The sequence below is a fragment of the Panthera pardus genome, unplaced genomic scaffold (assembly GCF_024362965.1).
Source record: "Panthera pardus isolate Hobbes unplaced genomic scaffold, ASM2436296v1 HiC_scaffold_25, whole genome shotgun sequence".
Lineage (NCBI taxonomy): Eukaryota > Metazoa > Chordata > Mammalia > Carnivora > Felidae > Panthera > Panthera pardus.
In genome coordinates, this window is record NW_026526821.1 from 39,903,229 (window position 1) to 39,930,665 (window position 27,437).

General features: G+C 34.9%; 1 protein-coding gene across 1 annotated transcript in view; it reads left to right on the top strand.

Annotated features, from left to right (window-relative positions):
• Nucleotides 1-27,437, top strand: part of MACROD2 (mono-ADP ribosylhydrolase 2) — a 2,022,401-nt gene that overhangs the window by 495,886 nt on the left and 1,499,078 nt on the right. The window contains exon 4 of the mRNA XM_019462769.2: nt 11,897-11,926. Coding sequence (XP_019318314.1) covers nt 11,897-11,926 — 30 coding nt within the window. The remainder of the gene's footprint in view (nt 1-11,896; nt 11,927-27,437) is intronic.

Below are 27,437 nucleotides of genomic sequence, written 5' to 3' on the forward strand. Positions count from 1 at the left end.
ATGTTTAGGGGTCAAACCTTGGGCTGAATACTTACTTAGCAGTCGATGACTCAAGACAAGCAATTTAGTGTCACTTTAGCCTAGGTTTCCTCATTTGTTATAAGAAAAGTAAAAATTCCCACTTGATGTAAAAGATTAGTTGAAGTATGACAGATACCGTACAGATCAACTCTTAGACATTGCCTAATAAATAATAGATGCTCAGAAAATTGTCATCATTATTTATTTGTACATGCTTTTATTTGGTTGTGATAATGGGTGTATTTTTCACCTTTATAAGCTTACTAAAATATGTGTCAGCTTGTCCACTGGCTTGGTGATTCAGAGCATGACTTTCTGATAGAAATGAATCATACAAGAGCTCGTTTTAAATTTTCATAAGTTGGCCATGTCACAAGGCCAAATTTGGTACAAATACTTAAATCAGAACTGCTTGATGATCCAAGTATTGTGTTAGGATGGAGAGCCAGGTCAGCTCTGTGAGACAGCACACTTTAGTTGTATAAAAAACAAACAAACAAACAAAAAAACTTTAATGAACTGAAAGAAGAATGTTGCTTTAAAATGATGTGTTTAGATTGGAAAAAGAAAAAAAATTGAAACATGTTCTATTGATCTTTAATTTAACATAAGTAGAATTGGCACTGTCAATTCTACACTTTCTCTAGAAAGTGTATGCTACAGTAGTTTGAAAAAGAAAAGAAATAGTTTTACTTAGCCTTGAAATCCATATTGAGCTGAAGCATTCTTACATCTCTTGTTTTGATAACTTTCCCTTCCATATCTTTCTAATAAGTTACTATCTTCTGAACTCCTGTGTCTTTAAACTTTTGAAGTGTACTTTAAATTTGCAAGAAATTTAATTAGAAAGTAGTGGAAACTTTCTCTCTCTAATCTTTTCTAGCCAAAATTTTAGTTTGCTTTGAAGTTCAAGACCTGTCATGGTTTGTATCTAGTAAACATGAAAAGAAAATGGTTAAAGAGGCTCACCATCAGTTGAGATGGCTTTATTATTTTTACATTAAAAACATATCATTTTAAAATTTATATATTTGAAATCAGTCAGAAACTCAGACTGAATATCCTTTCAGGTATAAGTGAGAACTTTTCACTGATGTATTTTACATTTAAATCAGAAGCAGTTCAGTGAACTTCATGTACTTGTCAAAACATTTTGATCTGCTTATTATTGGCAGACATCAAATGTGCTTCCCAGGGTATGCTTATGAATGTTAAATTTTTGCTAATTTTGAATTATTTTAATATACAAATTTTAATAATTTTGTTAAACTCTTAAATCTGAAAAAGCATATGCTCTTTTATATGTAAATACTTTGGAAGATTTATTCTATAGGACAAATACCAGTATGTAGGAATACACAAACCCACACAGTTATACACACACAAGGATGTTTATTAGATCATTGTCTGTACTGGGAAACTGGAAGCAACCTAAGTGCCCATAGGTAATAGGAATTGTTTCACTCAAATTTTAGAAAATTATAGTACATTTATTATTTTTTTAGTTAGACCTTTGATGTATTGGTAAATGAGAAAATTATGTTGCATGCTATTTTTTTATAGTAGGATCCATTGTATTTTAAACAACAATCTCAGGAAGACTCATTTATGTGTATATATATACTTATATCAACATGGATTTGAATATGAAAAGGAATAGTAGTTAAGACTACTTGAGTTTAATAAAATTCTTGATTCATATGTTCAAATGAATACATGTTATTTTATATGTTTATGTTCATATTTTTTATATATTTACATTTTTATATTTTTAATTAATAAGGAAAACATTAGTCTACTGTATTTATTATTCCACAAATAGAAACATAAGAATAGGTGCTACCCTCATAAGAGTTAGGGTAAGATAGTTTGGGAAGGAATGTGAGATTTAGGTGAGCCACCAATTGTGACGAGTTTGTGTAAATCATATCTATTCAATCAAGGTCCCTACAGGAACCTTGGCACAATCACTTAAGATATTTTGGGGACAGCTTATTTATAAAGGGAATATGTACAAGGGTTAGAGCCAGGAATGATGTAGAAGAAACTCAAGGGATTGTTCAGCAACCATGGTTACCAACAGCACAGCTGTTAACCATGTTAAGCTCAAAGAGATGAGTAGAAGGAGACATATCAGAACGCAAAAGGAGAGAAAGTCATGTTACAAACTAAATGAAGTTGATTAGAGCAGTGACCTTTATTCAAGGGACATAGTCAGTTCAAGGTAAGCTTATAGGAGTGAACCAGGGAAATAAAAACTTGGAATGGATTTTTTTTAAGTTCATTTATTTATTTTGAGAGAGACAGAGACATTTTTGAGACATTTATTTTGAGAGAGACTGAGCAAGTGGGGGAAGGGCAGAGAGAGGGAGAGAGAGAGAATCCCAAGCAGGCTCCATGCTGCCAGCACAGAGCCCATTGTGGGGCTTGAACCCACAAAGCCATGAGATCATGACCTGAGCCAAAATCAAGAGTTGGAATGTTCAACTGACTGAGTCACCCAGCTACCTGTGAATGGAATTTTTATTTCTTCCACCAGCTCCTGCCAGGGCTCCCCATTGACTGAACCCAACCAGAGCCAGAGGGTAAGAGAGGACCCATTGATGTTCTATATATAGATCACTTTGGGCAGAGGACAGGGTGTAGAATAGAGAATGGGTCTTAACTCAGCAATAGCACTGCTAGGAATTTACCCAAGGGATACAGGAGTGCTGATACATAGAGGCACTTGTACCTCAATGTTTATAGCAGCACTCGCAACAATAGCCAAATTATGGAAAGAGCCTAAATTCCATCAACTGATGAATGGATAAAGAAATTGTGGTTTATATACACAATGGAATACTACGTGGCAATGAGAAAGAATGAAATATGGCCCTTTGTAGCAATGTGGATGGAACTGCAGAGTGTTAAGTGAAATAAGCCATACAGAGAAAGACAGATACCATATGTTTTCACTCATATGTGGATCCTGAGAAACTTAACAGAAGTCCATCGGGGAGAGGAAGGAAAAAAAAGTTAGGGAGGGAGTCAAACCATAAGAGACTCTTAAAATTGAGAATAAACTGAGAGTTGATGGGGGGGTGGGTGATGGACATTGAGGAGGGCACCTGTTGGGATGAGCACTGGGTGTTGTATGGAAACCAATTGACAATAAATTTCATATTAAAAATAAAAAAATAAAATAAAAAGCAATTTTATATCTAAAAAAAAAAAAGAGAGAATGGGTCTTAAGGAGTAAACAGAAGCTATCTGGTATAAATATCCAACATTATTTTTGAACCAAATAATTAAAATAACCCAGAAGGGAGAAATCTGTTATAATATGCAAAGTATTGACATCCATTTTCTTTGTGGGCTCAAAGAGTTATTCTTTAATTGGCCTAAGCCCAAAGAAAGAATTAAAAAAAAAAGAATTTGAAGATGGCATTGTTCCTCATTCTCCTCCATGCCTAATCCTAGTTTCTTTCCCAAATTCTGATGAGGGTACATACAGCACAAGACATCTCAGAGTGAGGGCAGATGCCTGGAGTTTTCTAAGATGAACATGATTCTGGCCCCCCAAGGTATAGATTTGTCTGAATGCTTTTAAATAGTGAGGGTTTTTTTCAATAATTATTAACTTCTAGCATGAGTGCCAGAGGTAGCAGGAGCTGACGTTTACTGAGCTGCAGTAAGTGCCAGGTGCCATGCAGTGGTTCACCTAGTTATCACCCTCACTCTGCTCAGCAAACCTGTACCATGACTGTTGTTTTCCCAAATTACTGCTTAAGAAAAAGACTCTAAAAGGGGTTAGATAATTAGCTGGAGTTTCAAGAACTTTCTCAAAGATGATGATAGAGTCTGGAATTGGACCTTGATCTGTTGGCTTTCCCCTGGCACAGCCTCACTTGGCTGTAAAATTGCGAGGAGTCATTACCTATTATTGTAGCTCTCTCACCTGTCCCACAAATAAGACTTTTCCTTTCTCCTCTCTCATTCTTCTGTATTCCAGTAATTTTCTTAATTATATATTTAACAAGTATTTATTGAGTACCTACTCTGTGCCAAGAATTGTGCAGAGTGCTGTTGATACCAGCAAATACTCCTCTAAGGAGTATTCTCAGGGTAGCAATCCTATGCATTTTCCTTAATCCCAAATCCTTTACCTTTGAGTTTCTTTGTCTCAATCTTCCCATTATTGACTATGAGAATTATTCTTTTGTCTTATTTAAAGTGTAATTAAAAATAAACCTTTTTTAAAAAGACTCGATACTGGGGCGCCTGGGTGGCTCAGTCGGTTAAGCGTCCGACTTCAGCTCAGGTCACGATCTCGCGGTCCGTGGGTTCGAGCCCCGCGTCGGGCTCTGGGCTGATGGCTCAGAGCCTGGAGCCTGCTTCCAATTCTGTGTCTCCCTCTCTCTCTGCCCCTCCCCTGTTCATGCTCTGTCTCTCTCTGTCCCAAAAATAAATAAACGTTAAAAAAAATAAAAAAAATAAAAGACTCGATACTATTTCATTATTGGAGAGAAATAAATATTCCATAATATTAAAAGAAATATGAAATAAGGAAACTATTTAAAACAGTTTTCTTAAAAGAAACAGGTTTTATTGAAACAAATTCATCTTCCCAAGAAGCATGTAAATGAGGGTGCAAGTAAAGGCCTATGTTTTAATCAGGCTAAAAGTGTATCCCATTCCCTTAGATAAGCACATCTTCCATTTTTCAAACTGAGAATTGGTTTGTATTCAAAACCTTTCTTGTCAAAGACAAAACTGCTGTTCAAGTGTCTTGTATCATTATAACCACAAAACTAATACACATTTGAACTCATTTTTTCCCTATTTAGACACCCTTGTTCACTCTTTGGAAAGCCCCAGATTGGGTTACTTAAGTAATCCTATTTTTGTAACTGAGCCAATGTTATCATCATCAAAATTACAACTGATTCGTAATACAGTGTCAAGAAGGATGACTCGTATGTAAAAACATGTGCTGATTCCTATCATTTTGCACTAGTTACATTTCATTATGCAGCTGTAGGAACTGGCAATGCTTTAGTTCACCCTTTAATAATCAAATTCAGTGATCTTCAGTAGGATCACATTCAGTAGACTGCATGCATATTATGTTTTGTTACTATCTTTGGATGCAATTTTTGAGGAGAAAAAATGTACATGTATATAAATATATGTGTATAATATATATGTATATATTTATGTGTGTGTATAAACACACACACACACACACACACACACACACACACACACACAAGTATCTCCTGCTTTTAAAAAGTTCATATTACACCACCCAACTTAATCAAAATATCTATGTTGGTGCCTATTTCCTCTAAGTGAAAGAAATCTGAAGAGGATTTTTGCTTTTATCAAAAAAGTGAAAATAGCATTCAGCACTTTTCTGCAGCGAGCCATTAGAGAGGCATTGTGCACTCTGAGCAGTGAGAGTGGCACCACCAAGCTCCTTCCCTGAGAACTAGACTCAGCATCTCAGCATTAAGCTTACAATAGCTTTGAACCCTGTGAGCATCTGTGCTTTATCTCAGTTTATTTTGTGTATCCATGAGCAAGATGTGTTCTAAGGTATCAGAAAAGTCTAAAAGAAGTTAATTTTGGGCCTGGGAATGCTAAAAACAAATTTCTGTATAAATTAATGATAATTGTTTCTTTGCTTTGTACCCAAAAGCTTCATAGGAATGCGAATTTTTCAGATAGTGGAGGAAACCTCAGTGTATGTTTGTGTGTGTTTGTGGTGTGTGTGTGTGTGTGCGTGTGTGTGCATTTTTTTTCCAGTTTGAAATTCGCAGTATTGTATGGTAGGTTCTTTACCTAGGTCTGATCCTAGATAAGTTATCTCACATCTTTGATCCTCTTTAACTTTCCACTTTTGTGAAATGAAGGAATTGGACAAAATAAATGGTTTTCCTTCCATGTTGCAGTATTTCTTGAAGTTACTGGGTGCACTGTAACTGATAAAGCTGTAGAGCTGATAAAGCCACATTGGCTAAAGAGAGGCAGCTCTTTCTCCTCCCTCCTACTTGAATGAGGATAATTCTGTTTTGTTTTATTTGTTAATACTCCCAAGTAAACTTTCTAATTTTTATTCTGTTTTTGGCTTCATAGTGGATTGCAGCTTATACAAAACACACAGACCCTGAAATAATCAATTGTTCCTTTAAATTCTGCAGTTAAGTATGAAATGTAAAGTATTAATCATGTGTTTATGCCTGGTTTCTACATGCGAAGTAGTTAAGCCTATGCTTAATTTTCTCTCTTTGTCAGCTTCAAAGCAGGAAATTATACCATTGCCCCAACCTCTGGCATTCCGTTGATTTTGTTTAGAAGGTATAAATCTAGTAAAGCATGAGTAGAGAGCTGTTGCCAAATTGATGGCTGAATTTGTCTGTGTAGATTGTATTTCCACAGCTGTCAGTTGGGATGGTTGTTCCCTGTATAAAGCAGTTCAAGAGTCATGCAAATGCTTGGGATTTTAATCTTAGATTTTTAAGCACTTCCTACTTTGAGTTTCAAGTGTAGGGAATATAACATGTGCCATTCTACAGGGTGATATTTTGGCTTTTGTATCTTTAGGATAACATGTTGTGAATGAAATAGTGTTTTAGGTAAAGTTCCTGGGAAGTTTTTGCCAACAATCATTTTTGACATCCCATGTGCCCTATTGTAATAAGAAAGCAGAATAAATACACTAGGTGGTCAGGATTCTGTTAGAATGAAAGCTATTATAATATCCTTTATAATGATGAAAAGAAAATAGAAACCCTGCACAAATAGTTTTAATCAGTGTTTCAAGACTAATCTCCCAAGCTGTTGCTTGTTTGACAGATAGTCTTGGGTGGGGGGTAGAAATGGAGTGGAAAACAAATAATTACTGTAGAGATAATAGGAAATTACTAGGAAAGTAGAATAAAAACTTGTTCCAAACACTTACCAGGCCAGTTTGGTTCACAGTCAACGTAAATTACTCTCTGGATTATTTCACAGACTGGATTACAGTAGTCCCTTCTCATCTGTGTTTCACTTTCTGTGGTTTCAGTTACCCATGTTCACCCACCATCTGGAAGCAGATAATCCTCCTTCTGATCTATCATCAGAGGGTCTATAGTATCTTAAAATTATGCCACGATGCCTGCAGCATTCACTTCACTTCATCTCATCATGTAAGCATTTTATCATCTCACGTCATCACAAAAAGAAATAGGGCAAGTACAGCACTAGAGAGTCAAAGAGACCACATTCACTTAACATTTATTATAGTACATTATTATAATTGTTTTATTATTAGTTATTCTTAATCTCTTACTGTGTCCAATTTATAAATTAAACTTTATGATAGATGCACATTGGAAAAGGAAAAAAAAATATAGTATACACAGGTTTCAGTACTATTTGTGATTTTAGGCATCCCCTGGAAGTCTTGGACGGTGTCCCCTGTGGATAAACAGTAGCTACTGCATTTCAGACTCACAAACTGCAGGAGCTGTTAAGTATGCTAAAGTACAAGGCTAGCACATGTTAGGTTAGCAGTTGTTTTTTTTTTAAATGTTACTGAATAACATTTTATTACATCTGAAACTTCCAAATCTAAGAGAACTATCAAAACTAAGAGAAGTTGTCTGATGCAGAGATCCCCAATATATGGCATGTCCTCTGACATTTCGATTCTCCCTATCCCACTCTGTCATAAATATTATTAAACAATCATAGTTCTCTTTCCCACTGAGCTTAGATATAACCTTAAAATCTTTCTCAAATCAAGAGGTACAGACAGTCTTTTTTAATTAGGGAATTAGAATTGTTTGACATTTGTTTGCCATCTCTGATTGATTCTAAATTTCCTGATGGAAGAAGATAAATAAGGTAGTTGACTATGACACCCAAACCACTGATATATTTACAAATTGTGGCAAATTGAAACAGGTTACCCGGATCTCAGTTCAGTATTCTTTCTTTAATACTATAAAGAGTAAAGAAGGTTTTTGAGATATTAGGAGAAAAAGTCAGTTAGGATGTTTGATACATTATAGCTTTTCTTACATTTCTAATAATGTTATGGCACACATTCCATTTAGGAGCTTCAGGTAATAGAAGATTACTTATATAGTAATTTTATTTTTCATGTTTTGATCCACAATTTAATTATCATTATATTTGTGAAAAGACACAAATGCATGCATATATAGACATATATGTACACAGAGGGTCTTTCAAGATCATTTTTTTTTAGAAAGAAAGCAGTATAATATTCCATTTATGTTCTGAGCAACACATGAAATGAGGATACTGTTGGTAAGAGCTATGACCATTTTTCATTTAGGCTAATTATCCCAAGAAAAGGATTCCTACATTGTCTTCTTTTTTTCCTTTGGTTTTGATAATTTAAAAATGAATATACTTATAGAAATGTATAATTTTTATTAAAATTTTTCATTAAAGTTTTTCACCAAAAAATTGAGTTCAAATAGAAGAAAATAATTTCTCAAAAATTCTAAAAAATTAATCATTTGGTTAGGATATTATAAATAAATTCTCCATACTTGCCACCTTGAAATTAGATTTATGTAACCCTTTATCCCATTTTATGTTCAGCGTTGTTGTTGTTGTTGTTGTTGTTGTTGTTGTTTTTCACTTTATAAACAGTGAAACTGTTCACCTCATTGAGTTGTTATTTTGGGGGTGTGAAGAAGTGCAATACAGAGATTCATTAACATGTAATGGCTCATTTTAGTTTCTCATTCAATCGATTTTTGAGGCAATTACTGGAGCTTGATTTTTTCCTCTACCTTTCTGGTAATAGAAAGGGTATTTTATTTAGGAAAATGTGAATAAAAATAGTGTTGATTAGTAAGCATACTCAGAGAAGATATTTTAAAATCTTATTTTAGAAGCAGTGGTATGCTCATAAACTTGAAGTTTTCTTTGTTTCTTTTCTGCTTTTCCTTCTCTCTGAAACTTTGGGAATAACAAGAGGCATGTCCAGAATTCCCTCTAGCAAAGGACTTGATAGAGACAGAAATATAGAAACATGTTTTTTACATGCTTAGTCATTAAATATTTCCAAAGAAATTTGAAGAGATTCGTTAATAGTCTTTGATTTTACTGGAAGAAAAAGGACCAAAGTTTGCTGTTTCCACACACTTCAATAAATAAATACCACTTATATCAAAAAGAAATTGTACTGAACTTGCCAATTATCTTATTTTTAGAAAACATGTATTGAGTGCTTCTTAGATGCAGGCCAAACTATTAAACTCAGACCTTGTCTTTAAGGGTTTCATATGTAATTGGGATGTACCTCAATTTATTAATAAGTAGAAATTAAATGACTATTAATTTTAGACACACAAAAGTCATTTTTACTTTTGTAAAATGGAAGAAATATTAATCTACCTGGCCAATAAACGTTGAGCATCAGTTATATATAAGGTGTTTTGTGAAGGTAAAGTAACGTTTGAAATGATGATAAAGGTTTACTTTTATTTGCCTTCATTTATGCCACATTTACTGAAGAAAATTGCCTTGATATTTTTGCTAAGGTACATTTTATTAAAAAATTAAGAATAGAAATGATTAAATAGGCTTAAATTTCATGAATTCTCTAGAAAAATCATTACCATAATTATAGTTATTGGAAATTAGAAATTATTAGAAATTACAAATATATTGTTTTGAATATATATGTGTGTGTGTATATATATATATATATATATATATATATATATGTTTGTGAATATGTTTTAGAATCCTAGATTAAGATTCTATTACATGAAGGGTAATGCACATGAAATTATCTTAAAAGTGATGGGACACTATATAGAATGCCATAGTTTTGCAAATTAGTTCTATGTTGATATTAAAATGTGACCAGATATGCTTATCTAGACATGAACACACATCTGACATAAATTGACTTGATGGTTCTCTTGGGACTGGGATTCCAGTTCTTACACCTATGCTACTCATCCACCCATGTCTATTGGATAAGTGCCTACTTAAATAGATGGACCTTGGTCTATGTTCTCAAAACACGCAACCTCTACCTTTATTCAGCAAAGCAGTGGGTGAGAGTAGACTGTGTTGTGTTATTGCGCTCCTGGGCATGATAATTTGAATGAAAAGCTACTGTCCATTATTGTTGTTTGTTCTTGAAAATACCCTTTTCCTTCTGAATGAATATGTGAACGTTGGAGAAAAACAGAATTCCAGGGAACTGAAAAACCTATAGATAGGGAAGTAGTACCCAATGAAATATAAAAATAAACAATCAGCAGCCATGTGGTTTTATAAATGCGTGTAGCTAAGATTTTAGAAGATATTTGAATTAGGTAAGAGATATGGGTTGATCATGAAAATTCTGCCATTAGATAGGGGTATGGGAACCAAAATAGAATTCACATCTTTCCTCATGCCCCTGCAGCAAGCTACCCCTTCAACAGCTACAAAGTTTGATGCTGGACATTAAGTCCTCAATACCATCTACATACATACTTTACACTCTCACTGTGAAGTCAGATGGATTTGGGGTCCTGAGTTGACAAAATGGCAGATTTTATGACATCAAAAGTGTTTTGTTTTTTAACACGGTTGATTAATGACATTGCTATTTAGTTCATGATTGTGAAAAAAGTATCAAGAGGAAGGCAAGAGCAGCAGTTAGATGGCTCTGTCCTTGGAAGATCATATGGAATAAGATTTGATGCTCTAATATATTGACATATTAAGAAGAACTTCAAAGGCATGTGGTCTTATTGGATTTTCATGATATTCTCTTTAGTGTTGTAAAAATTAGCAAGCCATCACATATTTAACCTCATGGAACTATGAATATAGGCATTTGTTCATGAAATGATCCATTACCTATTGATGGAATCAGTAACACTTGGATATTTGCTTCTCTTAATTATGACAATGCGTGGTGTGGACAGCACACTAAAGTTCAAGTTAAAGACTCCCACTCCTCTTTCCTAAATGATTTGTTTAATCTTTTGGTAGCTCAAGTTTCTATACAAAGAGACCTTGGACACCACATACTTTTTTTTTTTTTAATACTGCTGTAGGATTTCTTCTTTTATAATGGCATGAAAATACCTATGATACAAAGAAACGCTATGGAGTAAAGCTCAGTGCAGTGTATATTGACTTTTGTTTTCAGGCTGTTATAATGACTAGATAAACATAGGCATAAAGCTGTTTAATACTTCAGCAGAAACCCAGAATGGGACTTTATGAAATTTTGACCTCTTAAAAGAAATTCAAATGGAATTATCTTATACTTAGCTTATTACTTGGCTTCTATAAATATGTGTGCTAGAATAATGGATAACTGGGTAAGAAATGACACATTGTTTTGCAACAATGCTTAAAATTTTGTTTCCTCAAATAAATAGTTAATGCTAAAAGTAATCTGTTACTAAGAGTTCTTACTGCACAGTGTCTTAAGATACTTTATTTGATGATGGTTTATTAAAATTATCATTATTCTTTTATGTTACATGGTCCTTTGAAATCACTGAATTGCCTAAATAACATACTCTCTCTCTACTTGATAAAATAGAGAACATAGAAGGTTATTTTAGATATTGAACAGAAAATAAAAGAATCACAACATGTGCTTCATTTTATTAGAAGGGAGTACATATAAATACAGTCTTTTGAAGAGAAAATAGAGTTATTAAGTTATTTTAATTTTCATGCCATCATAAAACAGTAATAGAAGCTATCTTTATATGAAAGCACATAGTGTGAGTGTATGTGTGTATTTATAAGAGACGTGATCACCAGCAGCTTTTACTTAACCTATCTGGCGTATTATAGTTTTTATATATTACTTAATGTTTTCTGTTTGTTTTGTTTTAAACAGCAAATGCCAGTCTTCTTGGAGGAGGAGGTGGTAAGTCCTGAACATCACTTAATTTAAAATATTTTTTATTACACCTGCCACAAGATGTTAAGTAAGTTCTGTGATATTTTAAAGAAAATTAATTAAGCTATAATTATTAACCACAAAATGATAATCTTCTAGAAAATAACATAATAGAAATACATACATTGGTTTGTCTAACTCTTATTTTAAAAAAACTTCAGAGTATGTGTAATACTGTTTTTATTCTCAATAAAACTTTGTATTTCTACGTTTGGCATAAGCCGTAACAGCTCTAAGCTATTAAGATGAACACATATAATAGATGGTGGAATCACTTTTAATGTAAATCCTAAAACAGTTCATTGGGAGACTTGTGGTTTTAGTTTTTTCATTTTTATTTTTTCTTCCTCATAATGGCTTAAAAAAACAATGACTTTGTAGCCTGAGAAATTAACATATCAGCCATTTACTTGAAAAATAAAAAAAGATTTTAGTATTGGCACTTTGCTTTTTCATTTAGCTTGCTTAGAGGAAAATGAATGAGATAAAATTGAGATGAAGAGAGAGTCCTGTACTGGGAATTTTTTTTATACTAAAATCTTGGAGATGTTTATTATTTTTATTTCTAGGTTGAAAGATGAAAGCTTCCTAGCTTTCCTATATAGAATATAGTAGGGGGGAAAAGTATGCAATAGAATAGGGTCCTTTTCATTTAAGACCCAGCTGGACATAAATAGGTTTGTTTTGTCTCTCCATTCTCCTTCTTCCACTAGTTCCCTCTTTTCATGTACATGGTTGGAGTAGATGGGATTGCGCAGAACGTTAGGCTTTCAAAAATTCCCTGGCCATCGACAGGAAGTTTCTGGGTGAATTTTATTTGGAAACTAAAATTTTAATCATTGTTCCTACATAGGAATCAACAGATTTTTAAAAAACAGAATCCTGGAAATAGAAATAATAGAAAAACAGTTTAATCTAGATAGTGCTCTTCATATTTTCACATGCCAATGCACACATTCTGCAGCAGAGTATTTCTCGTCTTCTTCCCTAAATTACGTTAGAAGATATCAGTCGACAGGATTTCTCATTATACATTTTTTTGGTCTTTTTGGGGAATTGGAAGGGAAAATCTTCCTTGGGAGTTGGATTCCCAGTAAATTGTTATCTCCAGGTCTCTTATGTCAAGAAAACATTATTAAAATAAATTCTCCATAGTGCTGATTTTCTTACAAAACATATTAATATTTTAACAAATTTGGTGAATACTGTTAAATAGGCTAAATATGTCTCATGCACAGGTAGTCTAGATGTAGACTATACTGGTCATATAGTAATTCCATCCTGTCATCAAGCACTCAAGCTCTTACTTTTCTACTCTTCCTTCCTAGTGCATGGAACTCAGAGTCCATGGTAGTAATTGGAGCTCTAGCCATTGTAAATATGTGTCAGGAGCAGTAAGAAAGGCAACAATTTTTTAAAGAAGTGGCCCCTAAAAGATGAGTCAGTTTTCTTTAAGCAGCTTTCTCTGAAATCTCACATTATCCTTGAACATACCAAACGTTCGTTCATAGATACATACAATTTCATTCCAGGAAGCAATGTACTCATGAAAAAAAAAAAAGTGTTGCATTTCCTTTTGTTTTCTTTCTTTTTTTTTTATTTTGGTAAGGTCATATTTAACTAATACTTATTTCTTATCCATGATACCTTTCTATTTAAAATACAATGATCTTAGCTGTTTACAAAGGGAATAAAAACAATAATATGTTCAGTAGAGGAAGATCTTGCATACACAGGTTGACACATGACAAATTTATGTCTTTTGTTTCAACCAAACTTAGATAATCACTAACAGCATTTTAAGGAAAAAAAAAAAAGCATTTCTCTAATGGACATGTGGGAGAAGGAGGAAGAACTTGGTAATTCTGGCATATAGCAGATGGGTGTTAGGTCATCTCTGTTAAAGGAAGGATTGACAAGTGAAGTGACATATTTGAGAAACTTTTAGTTAGAAGCAAGAGCCAGGTCCGGAGAAGATTCTGCAGATTATTTTGACCTCACTACCAGAGAGTGACTCCCTCCCTCCTTCCCTTCCTTCCCTCCTTCCTCTCTCCCTCCCTCCCTCCTTTTTTTTTATTGAAGAACAATCGACATAAAATTTTGTATTAGTTTCAGGTGTAAACATGATTCAATATTTACATACATTACGAAGTGGTAACCATAATAAATCTAGTTATCATTTGTCACCATACAAAGTAGTTACAATATTATTGACTATATTTCCTATGCTATACATTACATCCCTGTGTGTTATTTATGTTGTAATTGGAAATTGTACTTCTTAAGTCCTTTTACCTATTTCATCTATCTCCTTACCCTCCTGCCCTCTGGCAACCATCAGTTTGTTTTCTGTATCTGTGAGTCGTTTTCTATTTTGTTTTGTTTGCTTCTTTGTTTTGTTTCTTAGATCCCACATATAAATGAAATCATATGGTGTTGGTTTTTATTTGTCTGACTTATTTCACTTAGCATATTACCTTGCAGTATCCATCCATGTTGTTGCATTCTTTCTTATGGATGGTACTATTCTAGTGTGTGTGTGTGTGTGTGTGTGTGTGTGTGTGTGTGTGTAAGATATTTATATATGCACACACATGTGATATATGTATATGGGATAATGGGATACGTACGTATCATATACATATCTCATATTTTTATCCATTTTCATCCTTGGGTTGCTTTCATATCTTGGCTATAGTAAATAAAGCTGCTATGAACATAGGGTGCTTGTTTTTTGGAATTAGTATTTTTATTTTCTTCTGATAAATACCTAAAAATGGAATTGCTGGAATTAGTGTTCTGTTCTCTAAAAAGGAATGGGAGAGTGGAAGTTTTGATAAGGAATGAGTAGTCCCTGCCATAACGGGAAGTCAGGTTATCGTTAATTAAACCTTGTCAAAGTGTTTTTTTTCAATATATGTAAATGCAGTCGGTTTCCCAAGTCACTCTGGTGATTTGGCCTGGTTTTGTTATGGTTCTTCTAAACTGTGTAAGAAGTTATATTATGAATTTTTAGCATGTCAAGAAATTCAGGAACATGCAATCTCAGTTTTCTGTTAACCTGAGGTATATCCTTCACTGTCTTCCTCTAGATGGTTGATTTTGCTAAATGCAGTTTTTGCCTTAATTCCTAATTTCTGAATTCTAAAATTGATGACTTGGCCCCATCATAAAGATAAATTACAAGTGTTTAAGATGGCTGTAATTTCTTTCATTAAGGTAGGTCATTGATCAGTTTAAATTTATTTATGTACTTCTAGAGATGTCAAGATAACTCTAAAGTGCATGTCTGATTTTTGGAAAGCTGCATTTAAAAATTAAATCTAAGGCATATTTTTAGCCTTCTCTGAACTGAATTTTGGTCTTCTGATTCTATGACAAACGTTTTAAATCCTGTCAGTGATATTTGTAAAGTAACACGTAATAATCATCCAATAAGGAACAATTGAATTGATAAAATTCTCTTGGATTTAATCAAGGATTCCTTTTATTGATTTGAATTAACATCTATTCAAAAGCCTTGAAAGGGAATAATTCTTTGATTGACCAAACAGTTTGATCAAGAAAATTTGATGCTATGTAAATAATAATGGCATTTTTGATAATAAAAATGGTTCAAAAATGGTACCATTTCTTCAGGTCTTCAGGGAGGCTTCCTCCAAATTGTACGTAAATAGTACTTGAAATTTCGACAAAATCAGTGTATATAAAATTGTACTATCTTTAAAATCTTAGCGTTTTGTTGTTCTTTTCTAAGAACCAAGAAAAGAGGTTTCCTTAAAGGAGATTTAAAAAAAAAAAAGGTCACAATAATCCTTCAGTTTTGATTTGAAAGTGAGAGAATCACTTTACATTGGTGTGAATTTTTATCTTTGGACTAGAGGTGACTCCTTCTAGGAACTTAGTGTCATTGACTCCAGTTTATTATAATGAACACATGTGATGAGGTCGCAGCTACCTAATCATTTCAGTTGAAATGCTTGGTAAAATGGGTCATCTCTTGTCTATGTTTCTAGGATATGCTAAAGGTAGAGACATATAGTAATTTCTCACATAAGTGTGTGGCTGGTCTGTGGTAACTGGATTCTACCTTTCAGGAAGACTTTATATATAGTGAATGGTATAATGTTAAAAAAACTTTAGAATTTCTATTAAATTTTTTTACAAGTTTTCTATCATTGCTACCTATACTACTCTGTATAGCTGTGTAGTACGTTGATATATAAAACAAGTAAATTTTAGTTTCTCACTTAGTCATTTTATTAGTAAGGATAGGCTATATTATGTGTGATAGCCAATAAACCTAAAAATCATAGAGGCTTAATAAAATGAGTTTTATTTCTTGCTCACATCATAGGCTGAGTAGGATTGTTGGCTCGCCTACTCATGCTCTCCTATACATAGGAGATGTATAGGAAATACAGAGACTTGGGCTGCTGTCTTATCTTGTAGCTCCGCTATGTAATGTGTGGCTACTGAGAAGTCACAGGACAGGAGACGAGAGCTGGAGGATCCTGTGAGATATGTTTACAGATCAGTTTGGGAATGGCTTATATCACTTATGTTTACATTTCATTGGTGAGAATTCAGGCAGATGATCCCCAATTTAATATAAGGAAGGCTGAGAAGAATGGAATCTTCCAGAGTTCCCAGGAAAAGGAAATGGTATGGTAAAATATATAGCAACTATCTTTGCCACATAGTTCAAATGAGATCAGTGTTATTTTATTATTATTATTATTATTATTATTATCATTAGTAATTAAATTAATGGCATAGGAAATGCGACTTAGGGAGATTTCTTCAATGTCATACAGCTTATAAAGGACAAAGGTTGAATGAGAATACAGGGTTCTTGTCTGCCACTCTAGAGCTCTTTGCCTTTGCTCTGTGATTTTTAATATATATTTTCTCTTTAGATTTGCCATTTCTTTGCACAGGTAGGTACCTCTGTTTACACCAGGAAAAATGAATGAGAAGACAGGAAAACATGCATCTGAGATATGGATGATGATTTCCTTGGCTTATTTTCACAAGTCTCAAGCTCAATTGATAATTTAAAAGTACATAGAATGGCACTGTCTTAGAGTATTTGGATTGCTGCCCAGATTTATATACTTTTTTGGTGTGTATTTGAGGTTCAGCCTTAGAATACATTGCATTTTAAATACCTGTTCACTCATCTGTAATAAGAATGTTTTACATGTACAAAGTCCTGTGATGTAATTTTGGAATACATAATTTATAAAGAATTATGTATAATTAATTTATATAGAATTAAAAAGAAAAATCAGAATTAAAGAGCTAAGTTCTCAATTCCTTTCACATCATTACATAATAGGCCAGAACAAAATTTAGAATCTCTTACTTTAGATAATGTCTTTTCCCTCTTATTGTCACAATAATTAACATAAGACCAGTACCTGCTGCTAGAAACCAAATAGGATATTATTCATTGGATTTGCTTCCTTTTCCAGTCTGTCAAACTCCTGAGTGCTGAAGCCTGAGGCATAATGTTAGAGTTGTAAAGTGACATTTCCTCACAGAATGGCAATTTAAGGTTGACTTTTTATATACATACCTTAGTAGGACTGCTATTTCAATTACACACACACACACACACACACACACACACAGACATCATATTTGTATCAATACTGTAATTTTCTACATTATCCTTGAGGTGATTCTATGGCAGGTTAATCTTAAGAACTCTAAACAACTACTACTAAATAAACACTCAGGCCCAGACAGAATGTATGAGATAGCCATGTTTCCAGAATGAGAACATAGCATATATTATCACCTTTACCGTTTTCAAAGGCTTCTTGCTCTGTGTCCCTTAAAGTGGGCCCAAAGATGAACAAGGTTCAGTGGCCTGGGGTTAGCAACTCATCCTCTGAAGTCTCTTATTTCTTGTTTGGACAGTTCTGCTTGCAGAACTGCAAGAGAGAATTCCTAATGCTTTTTATTATTAACATCCATTCAATGTTAATGAAGTTTATGTGAGGTGTCAAAATGTCTGCTTCAAAAACAGTGGAGTCATGAAACTATTTGGTGTTGTGCAATAGATACCATCAGTGTATCTTCATCCACCCATCACCTTTTTCTACATACAGACACACAGATGTGCACATATTCTTTCATTTATTTATTCATTCAACAAATGCTAGTTCGGTAAATACTGTGTGTCACTGTTAATTATTGATTTGGCAATAAATGCAGCCCTTTCCCTGTGACTAATCATGGTCCATATTTCACAGAAATTTTCTGAAGAATTATGATTCCCCAGGTTCATTCAAGTTCCAGTAATCAGATTCCTTCTTTAAAAAGCAGAACAGATATCCTGAAAGTCTTTTCACAAAAAAATCTGAGTACCAAGAATTCCTAACATGAAAAGCAAAAATTTTAAAGGGCTTTTTGAGTGCGTTTAAGTCAGGGTGTTTTCATAAGTTACTTTGTAAACATTTAGAAGCAGAGTGGAATGCCTTCTCACCCTCTCTCCACACAGTGAAGGGATTTCCCCTGATATATATCACTCTATTGCTCAAAATCCCCACAGTGATTATGTATTTCACTCTTGCTGAATCTTGAGATCTGGCCAGGCCTTGGGCATGCTGGGAGGAATCTAGGATAATAGTCAGCAGTAAGGGACCAAAGCCAGTGAAAACAGGTAGGCTGTTGGGGTTGCCTCTGAGGAGAGGCCATCAAGCATATCTGGCAGTGAGTAAGCCCCTGGCCTATGATCAGCAGATAGAGAGGTCCCAAACATGGACCTGGAGGGTTGCAGTGGTCTCTCAGTGATGAGAAAGCGGATAGTAAGAGAGACTCAGGAACTCTGGCCTTGTTGATCAGTCAGGGACAGTCTTAGGAGAAGAGCTATAGGAAGAGATGTGATACTAATCCATAGAAAACAGGCTTACATCTTGACTGCCTCTGGTAGGACTGATCCTAGGCACTGCAGGCAGTTAAGCCTGCTAAAGGAGATCAGGAGGCCCAGATGTGAGGAAGGAGAGAGGAAGGGGGATGCAGGGGCAGGTCTGACAACATCAGTTACATACTGAACCAATCTACCTTTGTCCTCTCCTTCCCTTCTTTCCGCCCTCCTCCCTTTCCTTTCTCATTCCCTCCCTTGTTTCTTTACTTTTCTTTTTCCTCTTTCTCAGTCAACAGCATGTTCTGACTGCATCTTGTATACTAGATTTGACACTGAGGTAGCAAAGATTTTTATAGCTAGGGGCAGTTAGAGATAGAAGCTTTTATTTATACATTAATATCTTAAGAACTAGGAAGGTTCTTTTTTAATGTTTTATTTATTTTTGAGAGAATGCAAACAGGGAGGAACTCAGAGGATCTGAAGCAGGCTCTGCACTGACAGCAGCAAGCCCGATGTGGGGCTTGAACTAACGAATTGCAAAATCATGACCTGAGCCAAAGCTGGACGCTCAGCCAACTGAACCACCCAGGTGCCCCTAGAAAGGTTATGAATAGAAGAAAAATGAAGCAGAAAAGATGAAGTCAACGTCTTAGAGTGGTTAGGGAAGCCTTTCCAGAGGAGATGACACTAGAACAATCTTGGAGGAGGAATATCATTTACCAGGAGAGGAAGGAAATTACCCACTCAGTTGTATTTCCTACTGTGTGATTTAGATATTGTATGGATACTCTGCTCTACTTTCAGTCATCCTCCTTACTGTTCTTCATTCATAGTATCCAGACTTTGGTCAGTTTACTCTGACTCATGCCACTTAAAATGGAGTGAACCATGTTAGAACTGAAGAACATAATTCTGGTGCTAGTGGTATTGGCAGCAAACCTCCACCAGAGCAACCTGAGCAAGGTGGAGACTTGCTCCCTGCTGTCCCTTTTCCTCAGATTGCCTCACCTGCATCTCAGTCTAGGGACCAGTTCTGCAGCTGCTCACATAAGTTGGATTTCTGTATATGATTTCCTCATTCCACATGAGCTTGTCTAGTTCTATTCTTAGAAGTTTGACCCAACCCTGATTGCCCTAATCTTGCCTGCCATTTGTCACTAAGCCTCCCAGATGCTTCCTGGTGGAGGAGGGACAGGGGACTGAAGTGCACGTGATGTCTGTGTTTCAATTTTCCAATTGTAATGGCCATTCCAAGGACACGCTTAGTTTATCCCACCTCTAACTTTGATCACCATGATGCCTTTATTCCAAAGCTAAATTTTAAAGTTATTCTTCATATTGACTGCATACCTACTCCCCTTCTAAGTGAAACTGCACCATCTAAAAACCCTGTCAAGGGGCAGCCCAATGTAAATTCTCCTTCTCATTCCAGCCACGGCTGATAGAACCTGGAAGGATGCATTTTCCAATTAGGGAATAAACTTCTTGAGAATAGAGACTTTTTAACTCATCTTTAAAACCCTGGCACCTTCTACTGTGGAGTAGATACTTTATTTTAACTTTGAGATATTACTCTTATTCTTATTTCAGTTTTGATCAGCTTGCTCTAGAAAGATAATTTCTTTATCTTTAGATGATCTATAAATGAAAAAAAACCAAAACTAAAAATGCTTACAGCAGGCAACCTGAAGATCATATACATATTTATGCAGTAATTATTTTAAGCGTTGTATTTACTTTTATTTCTAAAAAGTTTAGATGGCCAGGGTTTCATAATTTTCTTTAAATACCATGATTATATGCTTTGAATCCTGGGGGATAAAGAGAACAATATTTGTGTAGATGTGGAAATGAAAAACACAAAATTTGCATTCCCTGGATTTCCTTGGAAAAAGGGGAAGGCTATTGTCTCATTCATGTTTTGTCACATTGGAGATATTTTACCGGTTATGTCTTTCAATCAGAAATATTATTTTCATTATTGATTTTTTTTTTGGTCAAAACCATTGGCAAAATTTTAAAGTGCTAATGTGCCAATTAATGAGATTTGACATTCATTTAGAAATAGGATCAAGGACATGCCTTAGGAAGAGTTTTTTTTTTTTTTTTAAGTTAAATTTATTTACTTATTTATGTATTTATTTTTAATTTCATTTTTAATTTTTAAAATTTATATCCAAATTAGTTAGCATATAGTGCAACGATGATTTCAGGGATAGATTCCTTAGTGCCCCTTACCCATTTAGCCCATCCCCCCTCCCACAATCCCTCCAGTAACCCTCAGTTTGTTCTCCATATTTATGAGTCACTTATGTTTTTGTCCCTTCCTTTTTTATATTATCTTTGTTTCCCTTCCCTTATGTTCATCTGTTTTATATCTTAAGGTCTTCATATGAGTGAAGTCGTATGATTTTTGTCTTTCTCTGACTAATTTCACTTAGCATAATACCTCCAGTTCCATCATGTAGTTGCAAATGGCAAGATTTCATTCTTTTTGATTGCCAAGTAATAATCTATTGTACATATATATAGCACATCTTCTTTATCCATTCATCCATCGATGGACATTTGGGCTCTTTCCATACTTTGGCTATTCTTGATAGTGCTGCTATAAATATTGGGGTGCATGTGTCCCTTTGAAACAGCACATCTGTATCCCTTGGATAAATGCCTAGTAGTGCAATTGCTGGTCCATAGGGTAGTTCTATTTTTAGTTTTTTGAGGAACCTCCATACTGTTTTCCAGAGTGGCTGCATCAATTTGCATTCCTACCAACAATGCAGAAGAGATCCTCTTTCTCTGCATCCTCGCCAACATCTGTTGTTGACTGAGTTGTTAATGTTAATATTCTGACAGGTGTGAGGTGGCATCTCATTGTCGTTTTGATTTGTATTTCCCTGATGATGAGTGATGTTGAGCATTTTTTCATGTGTCGGTTGGCCATCTGGATTCTTTGGAGAAGTGTTTATTCAGGTCTTTTGTCCATTTATTAACTGGATTATTTGTTTTTTGGGTGTTAAGCTTGATAAGTTCTTTATATATTTTCCATACTAACACTTTATCTGATATGTCATTTGCAAATATCTTATCCCATTCCATCAGTTGCCTTTTAGTTTTGTTGATTGTTTCCTTCACTGTGCAGAAATGTTTTATTTTGATGAGGTCCCAGTAGTTCATTTTTGCTTTTGTTTCCCTTGCCTCCAGAGACATGTGGAGAAAGAAGTTGCTGTGGCTAAGATCAAAGAGGTTTTTGGCGGTTTCTCTTTGAGAATTTTGATGGCTTCCTGTCTTACATTGAGGTCTTTCATCCATTTTGAGTTTATTTTTGTGTATGGTGTAATAAAGTGGTCCAGGTTCATTCTTCTCCATGTCACTGTCCAGTTTTCCCAGCACCACTTGCTGAAGAGACTGTCTTTATTCCACTGGATATTCTTTCCGGCTTTGTCAAAGATTAGTTGACCATACGTTTGTGGGTCCATTTCTGGGTTCTCTATTCTGTTCCATTGATCTGAGTGTCTGTTCTTGTGCCAGTACCATATTGTCTTGATGATTACAGCTTTGTAGTATAGTTGAAGTCTGGGATTGTGATGCCTCCTGCTTTGGTTTTCTTTTTCAAGATTGCTTTGGCTATTTGGGGTCTTTTCTGGGTCCATAGAAATTTTAGGATTATTTTTTCTAGGTCTGTGAAGAGTGATGGTGTTATTTTGATAGGGATGGCATTGAATATGTAGATTGCTTTGGGTAGTATCGACGTTTTAACAATATTTGTTCTTCCTATCCATGGGCATGGAATCTTTTTCCATTTTTTTGTGTCTTCTTCAGTTCTTTCATAAGCTTTCTATAGTTTTCAGTGTATAGCTTTTTAACCTCTTTGGTTAGATTTATTCCTAGAGATTTTATGGTTTTTTGTGCAACTGTAAATGGGATTGATTCCTTGATTTCTCTTTCTGTCACTTCATTGTTGGTGTATAGGAATGCAACCGATTTCTGTGCATTGATTTTATATCCTGCAACTTGCTGAATTCATGAATCAGTTCTAGCAGTTTTTTGGTGGAATCTTTAGGGTTTTCCATATAGAGTTTCATGTCATCTGCGAAGAGTGAAAGCTTGACCTCCTCCTGGACAATTTGGATGAATTTATTTCTTTGTGTTATCTGATTGCAGAGGTAAGACTTCCAAGACTATGTTGAATAACAGTGGTGAGAGTGGACATCCCTGTCTTGTTCCTGACCTTAGGGGGAAAGCTCTCAGTTTTTCCCTATTGAGGATGATATTAGCATTGGGTCATTCATATATGGCTTTTATGATCTCGAGGCATGCTTCTTCTATCCCTACTTTCTTGAGGGTTTTTATCCAGAAAGGATGCTGTATTTTGTCAAATGCTTTCTCTGCATCTATTGAAAGGATCATATGGTTCTTGTCCTTTCTTTTATTGATGTGATGAATCACGTTAATTGTTTTGCAGATATTGAACCTGCCCTACATCCCAGGTGTAAATTGCACTTGGTTGTGGTGAATAATTTTTTTAATGTATTGTTGGATCCGGTTGGCTAATATCTTGTTGAGGATTTGCATCCATGTTCATCAGGGAAATTAGTCTCTAGTTCTCCTTTTTAGTGGGGTCTCATTCTGGTTTTGGAATCAAGGTAATGCTGGCTTCATAGAAAGAGTTTGGAAGTTTTCCTTCCATTTCTACTTTTTGGAACAGTTTCAAGAGTATAGGTGTTAACTCTTCCTTAAGTATTTGGTAGAATTCCCATGGAAAGCCATCTGGCCCTGGACTCTTGTTTTTTGAGAGATTTTTGATTACTAATTCAATTTCCTTACTGGTTATGGGTCTGTTCAAATTTTCTGTTTCTTCCTGTTTCAGTTTTGGTGGTGTACATGTTTCTAGGAATTTGTTCACTTCTTCCAGATTGCCCATTTTATTGGCATATAATTGCTCATGATATTCTCTTATTATTGTTTTTATTTCTGCTGTGTTGGTTGTGATCTCTCCTCTTTCATTCTTGATTTTATTTATTTGGGTCCTTTTTCCTTTGGATTAAACTGGCTAGTGGTTTGTCAATTTTATTAATTCTTTCAAAGAACCAGCCTCTGGTTTCATTGATCTGTTCTACTGTGTTTTTTTTTTTTTCTTTTTGTTGTTGTTGTTGTTGTTGTTGTTGTTTTGATAGCATTAATTTCTGCTCTAACCTTTATTATTTCCTGTCTTCTGCTGGTTTTGGGTTTTATTTGCTGTTCTTTCTCCAGCTCCTTAAGCCATAAGGTTTGGTTGTGTATCTGAGATATTTCTTCCTTCTTTAGGAAGGCCTGGATTGCTATATACGTTCCTCTTATGAATGCCTCTGATGCCTCCCGAGGTTTTGGGTTATGGTGTTATCACTTTCATTGGCTTCCATATACTTTTTAATTTCCTCTTTAACTTCTTGGTTAGCCCATTCATTCTTTAGTAGGATATTCTTCACTCTCCAAGTATTTGTTACCTTTCCAAATTTTTTCTTGTGGTTGATTTCAAGTTTCATAGTTTTGTGGTCTATGCATGGTATGACATCGATCTTTTTGCACTTGCTGAGGGTTGATTTGTGTCCCAGTATGTGGTCTATTCTGGAGAATGCTCCATGTGTACTGGAGAGGAATGTATAGTCTGTTGCTTTAGGATGAAAGTTCTGAATATATCTGTTAAGTCCATCTGGTCCAGTGTGTCATTCAAAGCCATTGTTTCCTTGTTGATTGTTTGATTAGATGATCTGTCTGTTGCTGTGAGTGGGGTGTTGAAGTCTCTTACTATTATGGTATTACTATCAATGGGTTTCTTTATGTTTGTGATAATTGATTTATATATTTGGGTGCTCTCACATTTGGTGCATAAATGTTTACAATTGTTAGGTCTTCTTGGTGGATAGACCTCTTGATTATGATATAATGCCCTTCTGCATCTCTTGATACAGTCTTTATTTTAAAGTCTAGATTGTCTGATATAAGTATGGCTACTCTAGCTTTCTTTTGTTCACCATTAGCATGATAGATGGTTCTCCATCCCCTTACTTTCAATCAGAAGGTGTCTTTAGGTCTAAAGTGGGTCTCTTGTAAACAGCATATAGATGGGTCTTGTTTTCTTATCCATTCTGTTACCCTATATCTTTTGATTGGAGCATTGAGTCCATTGACGTTTAGAGTGAGTACTGAAAGATAAATTTATTGCCATTATTATGCTCGTACAGTTGGAGTTTCTGGTGGTGTTCTCTGGTCCTTCCTAACCTTTGTTGCTTTTGATATATATATATATATAAAAAATATATATATATCAAATATATATATGTATTTATCAAATATATATATATCAGATATATATATTAATCAAATATATATATATCAAATATATATATATTATATATATATCTGATATATATATTATATATATCTGATATATATTATATATATCAGATATATATATATCAAAATATATATATCAAAATATATATATCAAAAAATATATATACCAAATATATATATATATATATATATATATATATATATATATATATATATTCATTTTTTCTTCCCTCAGAGAGTCTCCCTTAAAATTTCTTGCAGGGCTGGTTTAGTGGTCACAAACTCCTTTAATTTTTGTTTGTCTGGGAAACTTTTTATCTCTCCTTCTATTTTGAATGATGGCCTTGCTGGATAAAGAAATCTTGGCTGCCTAGTTTTCTGATTCAGCACATTGAATTATCCTGCCACTCCTTTCTGGCCTGCCAAGTTTCTGTGGATGGGTCTGCTGCAAACCTGGTCTGTCTTCCCTTGTAGGTTAGGGACTTTTTCCCTTGCTGCTCTCATGATTCTCTCCTTGCCTGAGTATTTTGTGAATTTGACTATGATATACCTTGTTGATGGGCAGTTTTTGTTGAATCTAATGGGGGTCCTCTGTGCTTCCTGAATTTTGATGTCTGTATCTTTCCCCAAGTTAGGAAAGTTTTCCACTATGATTTGCTCACATAACCCTTCTACCCCTATTTCTCTCTCTTCCTCTTCTGGGGCCCCTATGATTCTGATGTTGTTCCTTTTTAATGAGTCACTGGTTTCTCTAATTATTAAATCATGCTCTTTTGCCTTCATCTCCCTCTTTTTGTCTGCTTCATTATTCTCTGTAAGTTTGTCCTCTATATCGCTGATTCTCTGTTCTGCCTCATCCTTTCTTGCCGCTGCAGTATCCATCCATGAATGCAGCTCAGTTATAGCATTTTTTCATTCTGACTAGTTTTTGTTTCTTTTATCTCTGCAGAAAGGGATTCTAATCTGTTTTTGACTCCAGCTAGTATTCTTATTATCGTGATTCTAATATCTAGTTCAGACATCTTGCTTGTATCTGTGTTGGTTAAATCCCTGGCTGTCATTTTCTCGTGCTCTTTCTTTTGTGGTGAATTTCTTCGTTTTGTCATTTTGAAGGGAGAAAAGGAATTAATAAGGTAGAAAAATTAAAATTAAAAAATAAAATTAAAAAATATTAAAATTTAAAAAATTAAAAATGCACATACACACAAAATCGAATAAATGATGCTAGATCCTAGGTGTGTTTTGGTCTGGGTATTGAAAGTGGTTTGACAGATTAGAGGGAAAAAAGGGGTGAAAGGAAAAGGAAATCATTTGGGAACTTGAAAAAATGAATACACTGAAGTAGGCTAAAATGATATGATGCGAGCAAAATAGAATTTGAAAAAAATTACCCCAAAGTAAAGAATATACTAGAAAAAAATTACAGAAAATTATTTTTAATAAAAATTATAAATAAAAATGAATTTTTTCTCTTTCTGTATTCAAGAAAAAGAAAAGAAGTGAAAAAGAGAAAAAGAAAGAAAATTAAATAGATGTACTTTCTAACAGATTGCAATAGGACTATAATTACTTCATTTTCCCATAGAAGTCAGATGATGAAGCGCTTTATAGTCCATAAACTAAGCAGGCATTGAGAGTTGTGTTCTTGAAGAACGACGTTGGCCCAGTTGGGCGGGGCTCAGGGTAACGGCACCATTCTCCACTAGATGGCCCTGCTAACCTACTGGGGTGGAGTGTTGTGGTGCTCATAGGTGCCTATGCACATACAGGGGAGTTGTGAATGGCATCACCCAGCTGCCTAGTCTCTAGTATCAGAACTCTGTTCTCTGCAATCAGCAATTGCGTACCTGTCCTTTGTCTCCAGCTTCCACTCACTGCCCGCTTTTTCACTGTCTCTGACTAAGCCCCAGGCAGTTTTTGTCTGTCCCGAGTTTTTTCTCAGATGCGGCTTTTTTCCCCAGCCCTTTACTTCTGACGGACTGCGGCTTTGACCCATTCCGCCCCTCTTCAGGAGGGTCTCACTGAGCAATGGCCAAATGTTGGCTGCACCCAGGCATGCTTGCTGGATCCTGCTGCTGCCAGTGCCCTGAGACTGCAGCAAGGTGCCAACCCTCCCCAGAAAAAGTTCGTAAGATAGTGTAGCAGCAGCTTTTCAGGGATTGTGGAAAATCACAACACACATCTGGCACCAGCCTTCACCCTTAAGGACCTTGTTCCAGCACCAGCGACTGTGAGTGTTCTCTGGGGTCTTCTGGGACCAGGGGG